This window comes from Cololabis saira, chromosome 3 (assembly GCF_033807715.1).
Source record: "Cololabis saira isolate AMF1-May2022 chromosome 3, fColSai1.1, whole genome shotgun sequence".
NCBI classification, from domain to species: Eukaryota; Metazoa; Chordata; class Actinopteri; order Beloniformes; family Belonidae; genus Cololabis; species Cololabis saira.
In genome coordinates, this window is record NC_084589.1 from 17,735,604 (window position 1) to 17,752,975 (window position 17,372).

Here is a 17,372-nt window from a genome sequence, read left to right on the forward strand (position 1 = left end):
ACCCTTGCTCCTTCTGCCCCTCCCTCTTCCCCTATTCCCTGAATATTTGCCCTTCTCAGATTTGATGAAGGAATTTAATTATAGCAGGGAGAGAAACATGAAGAGTTAGGAACAGATTTTAAGAAGGAGGCAGACTAATAATGAATGGCCAGTGAACCTAAGAGTGGACAAGGTAAAGATAACTATGGTTAAATCAGACTCAGCCAGACCGAAAAAGAGACATATCAAGCCTTGTTAGTACATTTGCAAAGGCTGTGCAGATTTGATGCTCCAACACTGCCTCCATTACTTGTAAAATTTACCAGTAAATCCTGCAGCACCCGTGCAGAATCATGTCTGAAAAGTTATCTATGAGGGGAATCACGTCTTACAGTTTCACATTCTATCCAACTCCAAGATGTTCTTTGTTCTTGTTTACAGACTTTTCGCATGACTTCCATTAACATAGATTATGTGAGTAGAATACATCAACCTTGATTCTGCTAACTGTAAAGCTCTTCTTGATGCTGACTGCCTAAATACATCCTGCCATTGAAGGGAGATGGATGGGTTTTAGTAAACTTGCAAAATTCATATGGTTAAATATATGTGGACTGCATGAAACATGAAATGTTTTGAATAAAACATTATGAATTTGCTATGTAACCGAAACTCATTGGGTGACAGATGCTCTTGTGGCTCGCGGGCTCCCACTTAGTTGTCAAATGTATTTAGAGTGCTGACCCAACAAGCTATGATCATGGTTGGACATTTTATGTTATAATACCACAGTGATATTTTTAGTTTAGTACTGGCATTGTAAGGATGTTACCTACGTGATGTAAGCATCTAGCTCTCACTGCATCCGGACTGGTTACTGGAATTGAACAGCCTTCCAGTAATTCTAGCTTATTTTCAGTTTCCGTCATTTACTGTATTTATATGTGCGTGAGTGTTCTCGTTTTTGTCCCTCATTAGGACCATTTTTGTAGTACTGAACTTGTTGGGACAACTACCCCTTCAGCGTTTTTAGATTAGACCCTGTTATTATCCCAGGATGAAGAAAGCCTCTTTAAAGCGCGCTGGGCAGTGTAAATGCAGGGCGTATTATTGCCTCCCTGGTGCCTGAAGCTGAGTTAAGGCGGGGGGGGGGGGGGACATGACTCGGGACGTGTTATTGAGCGGTACTACGTCACATGACGGCTCACTGTCTGTTTAGTTGGCCTCTCTCAGGAAAATATCAGAAAAGCTGGCTTAATTCAGGAGGTGGAGCAGGTGGGGGATCCTTGCTGAATAACAATATGATCTGCGTAGCGACTTCCCCCAAATCGTGTTGCACAATTATGACCTGCAGTCTCCCTCTGCCACTCTGCCACAACTGCCATGCTGTTGTGTTCGTTGACCACAAAGAACTTCTTTCTAAGTCTCCTCAGTTTGTTAATGACCTTTGTTTTGTGTCTTGCAAAACTCAGGTAATTTTAAAATGAATAAATTACACAAGCCAGTTTATGGCATCCACTGCTCTGAGGAGCTCGTGGACAGCCTCATTCTGTCTTCAATAAATCCCACCCACAACCTGCCATCCTGCATCTATGCTGTTTACATTAGGCTTGACCCGCGATTAGGTGTACCGTAGGAGGTGAATTATTGACGGGGGCAGCTCAACTCTCTTTTTGCATTAACAATCAGTTAATGCAGAAAGGACAGGTGACACGCTAGATTCGGGTGTTAAATGCAGGGTATCCGCCAATTACTAAAGCCAAGCAATGAGGCAGAATGCCATTCCCGGTGTCCTGGTTTGGATTAGAATAAAGGTGTGACTTTAGATCAGTTAAAGGTTCATGTTTGGCATAAACTGTTAGGGTTTCTGTATTAAGCTACACAGAGTGAATGGAAAGTTGTCCTCATAAAGATTGCTGGACAAATGCATTGTGCAGCTCCCTTGAAGAGTTGATGGTTCATTTAAAGGAATAACTCCTGGTACTCTGGCAGGTAATACAGCACCACAGTGAGTCAATGTGTTTTCAGGCTGAAATCTTTTCATCAGTAGGCTACCTGATATAAAAGCAACAGTCATAACTCACATTCCAATTCCTCTGCTGGCCTGCAGCATTCATCCACATAACATACTGTATGCCTGGATTTCTGATGTTGCTCTGCTTATAAAGTAATTTTAATTGATTCGCTAATGAGTGTAGACACCCCACCCACATGCACCCTCCCCCAGATACAATCATAGACATATACACAATTGCCAATTCCTATTGTTCAGTTTCCCATTGTTATGAGAAGATGAATCCAACATAGACACATTTCGTGCAGCCTCACACAAATACACACTCTAAATCTTTTTAGCCTCTCATTGTTGCTCTGGAAGAACACTATTCTGTCTGCACACTTATTCTATAGTCTCCTGCTTTGACCTGATGCTATATAAGCATTGTGTCTTTTTCTTCTGCCCCTCTTATTCTGATGGTAATTTGACTGGCGGACAGGAATGCGGCAGGATTGTTTTGTCTCATTCAACAAAACATGGTAAAAAGTCATCCCTGGGATTAAAAAAAAAAAAAAACCCCTACGGCAGATTTCCAAGACCCTGTTGTCATGTCTGTAGTTGCCTGTCAGCTCTGCTATTGCCTGTCAGACACCCTCATTCATATGCTAATGAGCAGAATTTTGATTGTTTCCTCGTATTTTAATCTCCTGTACGGTGTTGGAGGGGTGAGGGTGGAAGTGGGAAGAAAATAGGAAGAGTGCCGGAATGAGGAGGAGATGAGACTGAAGGAAAAGAGATGATGGACAACGAAGAGAGAAGAGAGCATAAGGTGTCTGCAGCTAAGGAATGGATGGAAGGGGACGTTCGAGATGAGGAAATTAAGGTCTGTAGGGGAGAGAAGCCCTTCGTCTACCAAGAACAGTAAACAATACGGGAGGGCGGCATGAAACCATTATCATGCATGCAGGAAACAATAACATAGAGATGGATAGAATCACTCCTGTATCATGAGACAGATAAGCATGTGCACCTTATGAGGAGACATTTAAAGTTCATTAGCCATGAGAGAGAATATTTTAATAAAGCATTTAAAATTGTGAGGGGGGTGGGGCTCTGGGGAACAATAAAGCTTTCCTACTTTTCCCTCTTCTGGGCTTTATTAGACCAATCACGATTCATGAACCCTATCCACGGCTGCTGTTCATGCACATACATCTGCGTTAAAACACTGACCAGGGGGCAGTAAGAGGAGGAGCAAGAGAGAGACCCCTTGAATAAACTAAGATAGCATTTGCATAAATATACATAATAAAAGAGCTTTGCGCAGTGCTCCTCTTTAATATGCATGTTTTTTCCTCCCTCGTTGGAACTTACACATGAGAGGTCATATTTACCAGAAAGACTAGCACAAAAATGTATTTTGGAATAAAGTCAGAAAGGTGGAGATAAAATCATCTGGGTGGGTTCTGAAGTAAATGCATTGTCCTTGGACAACACTCTGTAAAAGTTTTCTTTTGTAAGGGCCTACCCCTTCATTGTGATTAGATTTGGGATTTGCTGTAATTGTTAAAGCAGCACAATATAACTTTCAGTTTTTGTTGAGTTTGGCGGCTCCTTTGGACAAAAGCAGTAGTGTGGAAGGGTTCCTACCATGACAGAGGTGTCATTAAACCTGTTGGAAGTTGATGTACCATCACAATGACTCTGGAAATATTATATTAAGGTGGAAAAGTTACATTGTGCTGCTTTAAAGACAGAAAGAAACAGGAGTAAAGAAGGAAGTTGAGTATGAAGCAAACCAAACCTATACTGAATGATGTGCGTACAGTCAAAAACGTACACCACTAAATAGGGATCAATACTAAGAAAAATATCATAGGACCAATGGTGTATTAAAACAGGTTGTTTTTGACTAAGACTTGCTGTTAAGCATGAATAAAATGACGTAAAAAAAAAGTTTGTTCTCCTCTATGTTTGCTCTATGGGATTATAGACGTTACATTTTATGATCATTTTTGGAGGCAGTGCCACATCTTTCCAGGCCACACCGGTACAACTTGTAAATGTGTTTTAGTCATCATATATATTTCAGAGGGCAGTCAATCAATTACATCTTTTAAATGTGGTTAATTGAAAGATTTTCATTGTTAATTCACTATTATTTAACAAATATGATGCTTCGTGCATTGCATTTTACAGTCTAGTACAGCTGCATCGCTTCTTGTTTCTCCAAACTACAGGTTGGGCCGGGGTTCATACGTCCTAAAATGTGCATGTGTTAATCACCATAATAAATAGTGCCATGAAACAAAATGTACGCGTTAGTAATGCTTTAACTTTGACAGCCCTAATGTTTTATGAAACACATAACCCGAGTACACTCACTTTCATTTGGGCCTTTGAAGTTTTAGGATATATTTTAGCCTTTCATGAGACACAACCGATCCAAAAAAATCTGCTGAGGAAAAGATGAGGAATCAGCCCACGATCTCTGTTTGAAAAATCTAGCAAAGTGAGCAAAAATGTATGTACTTTCTTCTTCGGGGTGGCATTAGTGGGGAAATACATCTGCTAAAATGATCCCAAACTTTACACATGAGATGTTCATAAAACTAAACAATTAAATGATGTGTAAACTCATCCAGCAACAATAAAATCCCCAATAAAAGATAAGTAGTAACAAAATAAGGCTGCACCAAGGCTGTTACCTCAGTGGAGAAATGCCACTTGCTACACTGACTGGGTCACATTCACTGATTTGTTCTATTTTAACCTTATTACCAAGTTTTTTAAGGAATGGACAGTTTCATCCATTGAAATTCCAAGCGCTTGTTTTTAAATTAAGTTTTGTAATACAAACAGATTCACTTACGGTATTTGGCAGCTGTGTTTGAATAAATCTGTTAAGCATAATGTTTTGTTTTTAACATATTAAAATGGAACAAATATTATTTTTTTTTTATTTAAAAACTGAAATCATTTATTTATACATATAAAAGTGTTGCATCAGAGTCAATTTAAGGAATACATAGTTGAAATCACGAAAGCTACTGATGGAAACAATGCCTACTTATGGAAACACAATGTTAACCTGGTGTACATGGCACATCCTTGTATCGTTAATTCCCTGTTACATTCCCCGTCAGCTCATTACAGCAGCGTGCATGTTCAGGGACACACGACTCAATGTCTGAAAGGATTCAGTCTTTTTGAAAGGATGTGTGCTAATCTTTTCACCAAATTTGCCAATGCATCTCCACATTATCACCAAATGTATCAGTTCTCAACCAATTTCTTTGTGATCAAAAGGCTTACAGAAATTAAAAACAAACACAAACAGCCCTTTCCAAATTGGTGCAAAAGACATACACCGTGTCAACCTGACTAATGAGAAAATAAAACAACTAGCAGTTAGTTTTGTGAAACATTATTCTGACTTGCATCATTCAGTATCTGTATGTGGCAATTAAAGTAGTGTTGTAATGAGGGAAAGATTGCCATCATGGCTAGCACAGTATGATAGAAAGAAAGCTCTGGTAAGAAAATAAAACTTTTGGTTAACTGAAAAATTACAGGGAAAAGAAAAAAACATAAATTGCATGTTTTCTTCTTGACAGCAAAACCTGCTGTGTACCCAGCATCCTCCTTGACCTCCCTATGTTAATTTTAACTCGTCTTTGCGCAGTATGGAGCCCTCTATCTCATGGCTCTTAATTGTGAAATGCAAAACTGACCCAGCAGTTATACTCTCCGAGCAGGTTTTTAAATCTTGGACCTATGAAACGTTGCAAACTGCTGATCCATGGTGTTGCCAATGTGTTTTATCTCATGTTTAGAAGTTTAGACTATTTCTTATGGCAACATACTAATGGTCACTTATTGCATTTCAATTTTTTTATGGTTAAGTTGGCACATACTGAAAATAAACGGTTTAATATTTACAGTTTACTTAAACAGGTTGTTTTTACATTAAAAAAATCAGACATCTTTTTGCAAAGTATTTGAGTGCATCGACCTAAGAAAAAAGTACACGGTACAAAAGCAAAAACATAATTTTGCAATTCAAGTAAAGTAGTTCATGTTTTTGCTCAAGCTCACATTTGCGGTTATTTTATAACATTTTCCTTAAACCGAAACCCAAACAGTAACTTAGTCTTGATCCCAAGAGCAATAGCTGGGCAGGCTAATTCAGATTCAAATCACTCTCAAGTTAAACAGCTTGCCTGTACAGTTGCATACAGCCCACACCTCACCTCCCTCTGGCCTTTTCAAAAACACAGCCACAGGAATTTGCCGTGGAGTTCAGCAACCTACCACAGTCACTCTCCATCACCCCCTTATCTCCCGCAAGGTCACCGAGCAAGAAGTCCAAACTGGATGTCCTCTGGGGATGTTTGTGCAACTTGTTTATGACAACCCAAGTGTGTGTTGATGCTGTTGTGGCTGATGTTAACAAGAGAGATGGAGAGGTGGAGAACTGGAACATGCCGTTCCACTGGGAAGCTAGTCTAGTTGACCTGATCTTTTGATGGGAAATGGTAGGAATCATATGGGATGGAGGCCGAGAAGGCAATGGGGAGGGGGGGAATCAGGGAGAGGTGGAAGCCAGCAACACAGCAGCAGGAGTGAAAGTACATGAAATGTAGTAGTGAGGGGGCTGAACAGACAGATAGCAAGAGAAAACCAAATCTAGATAAGCATTACAGTTAGTGGTGTTTTTACAAAACCGGTTAAAAATTCAGGAGACATTGGGCGCATTTCAAGTCAAAGGTTAGATGTTTCACTATGATTTTTTCATGAGTCAAAATACAAGTTGAAATTACATCTTTTATTTGATTTTAACAACCTTAATATGCTTTGGTCTCCTGTTGCACTGTTTCTTTGATGCAAGCTTAAAATAATGTGTAGGCTATATTTCTAATAGTTCCACTTTCTGTATTTTATTAAAAGGAACTTTTACCATTCTGATTGACCTCACTGTGATGTTAAATCCACACTGATGTAATCTGCATGCATCCCGGTAAAATGTGATATCAGCTCATTTTTGCCTTGACTACAGTACAATGTGTCTGCAGACTTTAAAAGCCACAAATTACAATAATTATGGTATTTTGGCTCAATGGTCTAGCTAAGTGTACTATTAGTGTTGTAATAAAATACAGTGTTTGGTCTAGTAAGTTGGTGTCCAGTAATACACAGGGACAACAATAGAAGGGCTCTCAGAAAGCCTGCAATTTGTAATTAGCACATTAGGGAAATTGTTATTGCCTGAAGATTTGTATTTCTTTTACAAACCAGTTTTTAAATCTCAAATATTAATTTCAAAGAGCCCCCATTCCCGCTGAAAGGGGTCAATAGATTGAAGCACTGCTGCAGTTCTCTGGAGCTGCATTAGCCTGACTCCAAAGGCAATAAATCAACTGATGCCAAAAGGGGCTAAATCAAAATCATGTCATTAAAAATAAAACTGTGTAAATAAAATAGAAAAAAAAGGAAAAGGAAAGAAAAATATGCCTGGAATTGAATCAGTTGCAGCTCCATTATCATCCCTGTTTTTCCCCCCATCATGTTTTGAATGTTTATTATGACGAAGGACGATCAGCAGTGATCTTCTCCAGTTTTAAAAGTATCAAACATGTGCTGAGCTACTGTTCACAATAGTTCAATTTGACATATATTTGAACGTATTTTACCATAAAATTCCATTGAAAAAGCCCAGATGACTCCATATATTGCTGATCATGATTTTACCTCCTGCAGATCAGGAATTCTAGGATTCTCATGGATTTGGATTTTAAAATAAACATTTTGAAATTAATTTTAAATGAAAGTTTAGGATGCTTTTAGGCTTATATCCAAAACATTTGTATTTCTTTTGTGTTGTTCTTTAAAAATATTTAAAAATAACTAATATATTGTGTTGACGATTCCCAAAATGACTTATCTCTTTGAAATATCTGATAAACAAAAGCCAAAGCTAAATTTAGATGCTTGTATAATCGACAAACGGATGGTATATTAGGTGCCGTGTTTCCATTCCGATGTTTTCATAAGCTTTTCCTTAAACCCTTCCGCTTCTGTGTTTAGAGGCAAGGAGAGTAAGAGACAATCTCAGAGCTGGACCCAAAAATAGCCTGCATTCTTTCCTCTGTCTTTCAGGAAGCATCAGAAGAGGCCGGAACAATCCTCTTTTTTTTCTCTCCCGTTCTCCCTTTTTTTTTCTCCCAGAGACCCTCCTCTTTCACTCACCCTTCCTCACTTAATTTATTTTCATTCATCTTTCACCATTTTGCTGTCCTTTTTTGTCCCCCTCCTTTCGACATGTCATCCAAAGTTCATCCCTCTCTGGGACTGTGAAGCATTCTCACCCACATCTCTACTTCCAAGTCACTTACTAGAGACTTCCTTTCCCCCTTCCCCTGAGGAGTTCACAATGAATGCAGACAGGCTGATTGTTAAAGCTTGTGTGTTATTGCCTGCACATTTGTAGAGCTCAGGAGTAACTCATTGTTTGCAAAGTAAATGACTAAAGAACAGTTTATTGGGGCAATCAGATACAGTCAAAACCTGCTGATATAGTACTTGTACACTGATATGTATACTAGTGGAAGTATTTTTGCATACGTGCAAAGATCAATTTCATGAACTCCTCTTACCTTCTAGCAAGCTGAATTTCAAGTGTTGATGCCTGAAGGCACTGAGGATTTGTCACTGCTGTGTAGCACTTCTTTTCATTTAAATGAATACCATTAGCAACTAATCTATCAAATGTGTTAACTGCAACTTTGAAAGCTTATAAATTCCAAGACCTTTTTTTTCCCTCATTTGGTTTGTTTTTTTTAATCAAATGTTGTTTATTTTTCAGAGTTATTGTAATTCCCTAGTGCTACAAGTCCATGCTTGGCTGTTAAGTCAGAAGTTATCTCACAAGCTACAGAAGTACACAGACTTGCCAGGGGGAGCAGTTATATGTCACTTATCCTTGAGAACTGCATATTTTTATTAGATACATGAGCTTTGCTTTGCTTCTTTCGAGTGAGGCCAAAGTCAGAAATCCTATTACTGTTCGATTTTCACAAAAATACATTTGCAACTTAAATATTTCTGCCGATAAAAATTGGACAATGCCCATTAATTGTCCAGCTGGTCCTTAAATTGTGCATCTCTGTTCTGCATCTGGACCTCTAGTCATACGCTGAAATGAGATACTTTTTAGGTAGACTCAAGCCACCTATGACCCTGAACTAAATAAGGCAGGTATAACAATATCCTGGGATGAGAAGGACGAGGGATGAGAGATGATATTTTTACCCACACTCCTCCTTACCATTTCCTATACTGTATTTCAAGATGGAACTTCAGCCCCAGCTGAGTGTAACTCCACTCACTGCAACATAAAAAAAAAGGGAAGGCAAAAGACTGGGAGGGTTGGGGCTGATTTAATGCCCAATGTACTCTTGTAGTCATGAGTTTCACCAAGAAACTGTACGTAGGCTAAAATATTGGTGAAACGTTTATTCCAATCTTCTGCTCATCTCCCCTTCTCCACTTACCTTCAGCTAATGAACTTGTGCATAAATAAGATGGTAAAATGATTAGGGTTATTATTAGTATACCATTGTCCAAAAGAGAGAAGAGTCTACAGATCACTGCTAGAAAGAAACCTCCATGGAGAAATGCTGCACTGGTCAGAGCTGAAAAAGAGTGTTGAAAAGCCGAACGCAGGTGGCAGAAAACTTATGACATTTATAAAGAGAGACTGAGCATATATTATATGTTGCTGAGGAATGCAAGGCAATCATATTTTTTCTGATATCGCTGCCAAAAACAACAATAATGCACATACTTTGTTCACTACTGTTGACAGGCTAACAAATCCCCCTGAGTCAGTAGACCCTGAACTTCTATCCAACCGTGCCTGCAATGAGTTTGCCTCTTTCTTTACTGTCAAAATTCAGACAGTCAGCCAGTGTTCCTATGCTAGGCGCAGGGTATGTGCCCCCCTCTGTGTCCACTGAGACAAACCACAACACAATTTTGTTCAATCACTCATAAAAACTTGGATGACATTATATATACATCACCTGAATTCCACCACTTGCTGCCTTGATACTCTGCCAACAGGGTTTTTCAAAAGTGTTGCACATTCGATGGCCTCAGATCTTCTAGAGCAATTTATCTTTCTTCAGTGCTTAAAACCAGCTGTCATTAAGCCACTTTAAAAGGTCACTTATGAACAGCTTTAGGTCCATAATCCATAACCCTAGCCCTAACCCTAAAGTCTTCCAGTCAGGTTTTCAGCCAAACCACAGCACTTAATGACAGCCGCTCCAATAGTAATATTATGTAATAATAGGATAGCAATATTTCAGTCTTTCTCTCACTGAATCTCAGTGCTGCCTTCGACACGGTTGACCGTGACATCTTAATAGACCGGTTGAAGAAGTGGGTGGCACAGCACTTACCTGGTTTGAGTACTATCTAAAAGACAGGGACTAGTTTGTGTTTTTTAGGGAACTATAAATAGGAGCTAACCAAAGTAATGTGTGGAGTTTCCCAGGGTTCAATTCTGGGGCTTCTTTTGTTTAACATCTATATGCTCCCACTTGCTGAAATTATGAACAAAGAACAAAATGTGTTATCATAACTATGCAGATGACACACAAATCTATATAACCATCTCACCAGGAGACTATAATCCAGTTCAAATATTGATCACATGCATTGATCAAACTAAAGAGTGGATGCTCCAGAATTTTCTTCAAAACATAAATAATAGGGTTTGGAGCCAAGGATGAAAGATTAAAAGTCAGCACTCAAGCTTCAAGTAGTGAAGCTAAAAACTAACAGCCAAGCTAGATATCTGGGAGTGGTTCTGGACTCAGATCTGAATTTAAACAGCCACATTAAGACAGAAGTGAAGTCAGCCTATTATCACTTAAAGTACATATTGCAGATGAAAGAACTGATGCCTCAGCAGGACTTAGAAAAACGTGTCCATGTTTTTATCTTTACTAGACTGGACTACTGTAATGCTGTTTTCACGGGTCTCCCTAAAAATCTATCAAACAGCTGCAGTATGTCTGAACGCTGCTGCCAGAGTCCTCACTAAGAGCAAGAGATGAACCATATAACCCCAGTTCTTAAATCTTTACACTGGCTTCCTGTCTCTCTAAGAATAGATTTTAAAATCCTGCTGTCGGTTTACAAATCTCTGTTTGGTCTAGAGCCAAAATGGACCAGCTAGAGACCTCAGATCGTCAAAAACAGGCCTACTTTCTGTACCCAGAGTTAGAACCAGCATTCAGCTTTTATGCTCCTCACCTGTGGAACAAACTCCCAGAATGCATAAGTAATCTACCACAATACAATGTGACCTTTATTTCTTGCAACACATTTGTTTTATTCTTTTCTATTCTTGAACGTCCTAATCTGGGAAGATTATCAGTTGTCTTTGGTGTTTTCCACTTGTAAATAATCCATCCTGTTGCACTAAGAAAGCCTCCCAATTGTTTGGAAATGGCTTCATAACCCTTGCCACATTGATGGGCATCAACAGCTGCTTCTCAATGATGATTACTGATGTTTTTCCACCTTAGCATTATGTTAACACACACTTGAATGCCCCAGACCAGCAAACTGATACAACTTCTACATTTTATGAAGGTGGTTACACTTACTAATGATCAATTTATTTTGTGCATTTGATTAACAACACCTGGCACATGCACATGCTTACTCTTTGTTTTTATTAGATACATAGTGACATGGTGTATTATGTCATTTGTTGTTGAGGTGATGCTATATCTATCTAATTTAGAAAAAACAGTAAGGATCTTATCAGGGGCATTGATGTGTGTTGCTGCTCCTTGCCTCACTCCTCCATGCAATCCAGCATCCCAGTAACTGTGTTTGCTTTGTGTGACAGTTTGTGTTGATGCCTCTGAGCCTTTTTCCCACTGCGAGAGCTGCTCCACTGTACTAACTGTGTCAACAATACCAGCTAAGAGGCAGCCTTCAGTCCATACACACGACTGGAGACTAATCCTTAAACAGAGAAACTGGGAGAAGGAGTGAAGGGGATGAAAGCAGAGACAGACAGTGTGTGGGAAGTGGAGGGCAGAGGTGAAGAGAGCAAGACATGGACCAAGGGTGGAGTCAAAATTGACAGTGGGTGACAGAGGAAGATAGGAGAAAGTGTGGATTCTAGAGAGAAAGAGATTTTAATGTTTCAAAGGATTTCCTATATCACAGCCTGTGACACAGTACACACACAGCTCACTATCAGCCAGACCCCGACAGCTGCACAAATTGGCTGAAAGAGGTTCCCTGGGCAAGGTCTTTGATCAGGTGTGTGTGTGTGTGTGTGTGTGAGAGAGTGAGGGAGAGAGAAAGGGTGTCTATGTATGTGTTTATGTAGCGAGACGAGAGAAAGGATAAGGATTTTGTACATTTCTGCATACCTGGACATATGTGCGTGCAGTTGGAAAAAAAAAAAAATTCTGCACCAGACCATGATGGAGTAAAATGAATGTAAAAAGATAAGAGTAACAGCATGTGTGCTAAGCATTTCTTAAATGTGCGCATTTGCTTTTGCATCTTAATGCAATGAATGAGCTGCTGCTCTGCTTCCAAGCACGTTTGCAACACGTTTCATAGATTTTGTGAAAGTTTGCTTTTATGAAAGATCGCAGTGATGCCTACAATCTTTTATCAATGTCTCACCATTTCCATTAACCATACATCCGTTTTACCTTTGAATGTCCTGCCAATCAAGCCATTGTGTAAAGGCTTTTATAGGGTCAACACAGTTCAGGCTTTGAAGCTATCAGCTTTTCATGATCTTGGTCACAGATGCAGTTTTCAAAAACATGCAGGCACCTCCCGGTAGAGATTATCCACTCCCTCTTTTTATATTTACATGTAGCATGATACACTTTTACAGAATGTCCATGCATGTCTGTTGTTCGTCTGCTGAACTTGTTAACAGCGTCTCTCTGAGCTGCCAGCGTGCCTGTGTGTGTTTTTGTGTGTCGGGAACTGAGGGAGATACAGGTAATGGATTAATATCAGGGCTGGCTCCGGCTTCACATCGCTCTGCAGTGACAGCCTGTCATTATCACAAACAGTGGCTTACACACAGTCAAGCTCACATGCGTTCACTTACATTTGTTTCTTCACACTCAGACACACTTACACATGCTCCACTCAAGCACAGCCACTCTTTCTCTATCATTTGTTTCTCTTCCTTCCATCCTCTCTCCACCTCTGTTGGAACTTGCTCTTTCCTACTGTGGATACTGTCTGGAGATGAGACCTCTGTGTCCAGCAGCATCAACAAAGAGTACATTCAGTACAGTTGTCATAGGAGCCATCAAGCTTGTTTACTTCCTCCAAACTGACCCTAATAGTTTGCCTAAGGCAATGAAGGGTTGGGTGCTCCATCAGTGCCATACACTCATTAATCCTCATGCTGCCCTTCCTCCCTGCCAGAAACAGTCATCTTAATAAGCCATTTAGTCAGTATTGAGCTGTATAATTGGAAAGCGGAGGCCAATGAGATGTTTTGGTAAGCTAGTGATACAGCACTGAGGCCAGGATAAGACTGTAGATGGCCTGTTTTGTGCTTGCAATACATTACACATGACACACATTTCTTAAAATGCATTTCTGTATTGACTTCATTACTGTTTGGTATATGGCTTTCAATGACATGGTTAATGTTAGACTGTCTTGATAGCTATTTGCATCAAGACATTTTACTCTGATTCCTTTCAATCGCAATTAAACAAGCTACAGCATCAGATTATAATATTTAACACATGCATTTACCAAAAAGAACCAGATGAGACAAAGACTTTGCAAGTTTTAATATGGAACAGTTGAAACAGAACACTAACAGACACATGATTTGTCGGTAAGACTCACTATCTCTACAAAATGATCAAAACTGTATCTGAAAGACAACAATATTCTAATTTTGATAAGGTAACTCCTGTCATGACCCAACAGGAGTGTGTGTGTGGCTTTGTTGGTAATGTGAACTCTGTGAAGAAGTCATTGCTAACATTTTAGTTTTTGTTATTGGTGTGGTTTTCTCTGGTAAAACTACCATAGTCATCGGACTCTGCTAATTTCTTATATCCTGCTCCTTAATTTGTCGTGCTTCCTGCTGAATCAAGACATTGGTGCGGGACAGGAAAAGATAACTCAGCAGGATGTGAGTTTGGTACACAGACGATGTTTGCATACGATTGGGATGAAGACAGATTTTTTTGTTTGTTAAATAGAATAAATATGTAGTATATTTAACACAGAAAACACAATCCATTAAGTATTAACGTTTTTATTTTTGTCTCTCCTCTTGCTCTTTCCAGCAGTCTTATGCTCCCCCCCCCCAACCTATGGCTCCACCCAGTCCAGGAACTACAGGAGGAGGAGGTGGAGGTCATGGAGGAGGGCTGGCCGAGCAACTAAGTAAAACCAACCTGTACATCAGAGGCCTGCCGCCTGCTACCACTGACCAGGACCTCATAAAACTGTGCCAGCCGTAAGTTCTATTCTATTCTATTCTATTCTATTCTATTCTTGTCTATTCTATTCTTGTCCATTCTAGTCTATTCTAGTCTATTCTTGTCTATTCTATTCTTGTCCATTCTATTTTATTCTATTCTTGTCTATTATATTCTCTTCTTGTTTATTCTATTCTACTATATTATTGTCAAGTCTATTCTATTATTGTCTATTTTATTCTATTCTACTCTATTCTATTCTATTCTACCCTACTCTCGTCAAGTCTATTCTATTCTTGTCTATATTATTCTATTCTACTCTATTATTGTCTATTCCATTCTATTCTATTCTATTCTTGTCTATTTTATTCTATTCCATTCTATTCTATTCTATTCTATTCTTTCCTTGTCTATTTTACTCTATTCTATTCTATTATATTCTATTCTATCCTTGTCTATTTTACTCTATTATATTCTATTCTATTCCATTTTATTCTATTTTACTCTATTCTATTCTACTCTATTCTATTCTATTCTATTCTATTCTATCCTTGTCTATTCTATTCTATTCTACTCTATTCTATTTTACTCTATTCTATTCTATTCTATTATATTCTATTCTATTCTATCCTTGTCTATTCTATTCTATTCTATTCTACTCTATTCTGACCATGTTCTCAGTCAGCTGATACATTAAACTGAGCCTGCCAATGAAACTGAGTTCAGTTCATTTCTGCTCAGTTGAGTTCAGCTTGTGGTAATTAGTGTTGCGTGAGTCCTACAGCAGCTCCCAATGAGTATCAACAGTTTGCTCTTGACCTCTGTGTTCCTCCTCTCTGCTTCCTCAGAGGAAAAAACACAACCCTGCTGGGCCCAACCCATCCGCTCCCTCCCGCACAGCCTCATCTACTCGCACAAGGACACACAAATACATCTCTGTGTCTTAAAGCCCCTAAGTCAAGATTTATAAAGGTTTTTGGACATTTCTCATGTAGCATCAGTAAGACAAGTTACTTAGCACATTCTGTGATAACAGTAATCAAATTAGTAATGGAATATCATTATTTCATTGCAGCTCTTTCAGTTCTGAGATTTTACGTATCAAGAGATAATAATAAAAACAAAGCATTGCAGGTTTTTTAGGTCTTAATGTGAGGTAAATACCACCTCAGATGAACAAAAGCACATTACGTATTACACATGGTCATTATTAGTATAACAAAAATCCACATGAAGCGCAAAAGAAGTGACTTTCATACACGTTTCTTCCTCAAAAATGCCCTTTGTTTTCTGTTAAAACTCTCAATTTATAGATTGAAGGTTTGTTCATGAGCCTGAACATAACTGGTCCAATTAGTGGGAGAACATGATGGTATAAATGTTTTCTGTCTCTCACTTAATCAATCAAAATCAAGAAAGGGGTGGTACACTGTCAACAACTTTCGGAGAAGAGACTTATGCTGCTCAGTTTTTGCGGCCGAGCAACAATATCAAACTCTTTTATAGGATGATCACAATCGCACGGAGTGCAAAACCAGCTGTTTGTGGGTAAAGACACTTAGCATGCAAAGCAGCTGGATCCTTGTGACATCTGCATGATCATGATGGTCATGAGAGAATCATATAATATGCAATCCTTCAAGTTATGTGTTTGTGACCATAACACATGATTTTGATTAACCACCATCTGACCCTGGTAGTTGTGTTAGATGTGGCAAGAGTCACATCTGTCTCCAAGCATTTTTCTTTTCTTTTTTTCCATGCAAAGCTTCTGGTTATAAAGTTATGAAGTTAATAAATGCAACTGCAGTATTTTCTGTTCTTAATAATAATTATTGTTTATTTAATCTATGAAGCTATAAATGATCTTATAAACAATCCCACTAATTCCAGCTAATTCTAGAATGAACAAAAAGATGGACGAAAGTCAAATGTGGAGACACCACCTGCTATTCTTTGCGTGCTCTGCAAGCCAGTTGTATTTCAGGGTAGTCCTGAAGGCAATTTGGAGAAACAGGGTAGAAAATAGGGGCCAATAAAAGTTTAATTGGGAGCCCAGGCATTGTGCCAAGTGCCCAGTAACATTTAGGAAAAGTCACTGGGGGAGGAGGTGATCTGTGGATGCTCTTGGGCAGAAGTCACAGCATTTGGGGTCTAACTCTCTCCGGCTTTCTTAATTAGACAGCCTGCTAGTGTCATGTCACTCACTCAAGTGACGTACAGATGTGAATGCAAAAACACACACCCGGGGATTTCCTTCATGCACGTTCACGCAAGTGCCACAGTGGATAATAGAAAGAGAGTCCATTGTTACTGATTTAACGGGTATACAAGTTTTCAACTCCGCGTCATCCATGTTGCTACCAAGCACGGCTTGTTTATGTTCCCATCCGCCCCTGCCATCCTCCTCTCCCGGTCCCCCCTCCTTCCCCATCGCTGTCTCCGTGCCAGTTCTCAGAGTGTCAGTGAAAAGTGCTGTTGTCAGCTGACATTTCCAATCACTCCCTTGGTCGCCCAAACTATGGACACACTTTTAACGTCTGGGGACAGAGCGGAACGTGAGCGGAATCTGAAGCGGGGGACAAGGGCAATTTCTCTCACACTCACCAGCTTTAACTCACAAATGTTGTCCGTCTTTTCCACACGTGTCACTGATTCACCACTCCTATCTCCCCTTCTATTGAATCCCCAATCCTTCTTACACTTGTTATTACCATAACCTTGTTGAAAAAAGTGTCATTTGTGACTTAATATGCAAGACAATTATAACCATCAAATCCACAGAAGCATACAGTTCTAACAGCTGCTATGACAGACCCGCTCCCTCTCTCTTAGCCATTACTTTAGTGTGATTGGTTCAATCTCACCAATAGCATCAACGCTTG

General features: G+C 39.3%; 1 protein-coding gene across 3 annotated transcripts in view; it reads left to right on the forward strand.

Annotated features, from left to right (window-relative positions):
* LOC133426545 (RNA-binding motif, single-stranded-interacting protein 3-like) overlaps window positions 1–17,372 on the forward strand; it is a 144,935-nt gene that overhangs the window by 25,875 nt on the left and 101,688 nt on the right. For 2 of the 3 annotated variants that reach the window (XM_061716389.1, XM_061716391.1), the window contains exon 3: window positions 14,353–14,525. In XM_061716389.1, coding sequence (XP_061572373.1) covers window positions 14,353–14,525 — 173 coding nt within the window. The remainder of the gene's footprint in view (window positions 1–14,352; window positions 14,526–17,372) is intronic. The other variant, XM_061716390.1, reaches the window with a different exon arrangement.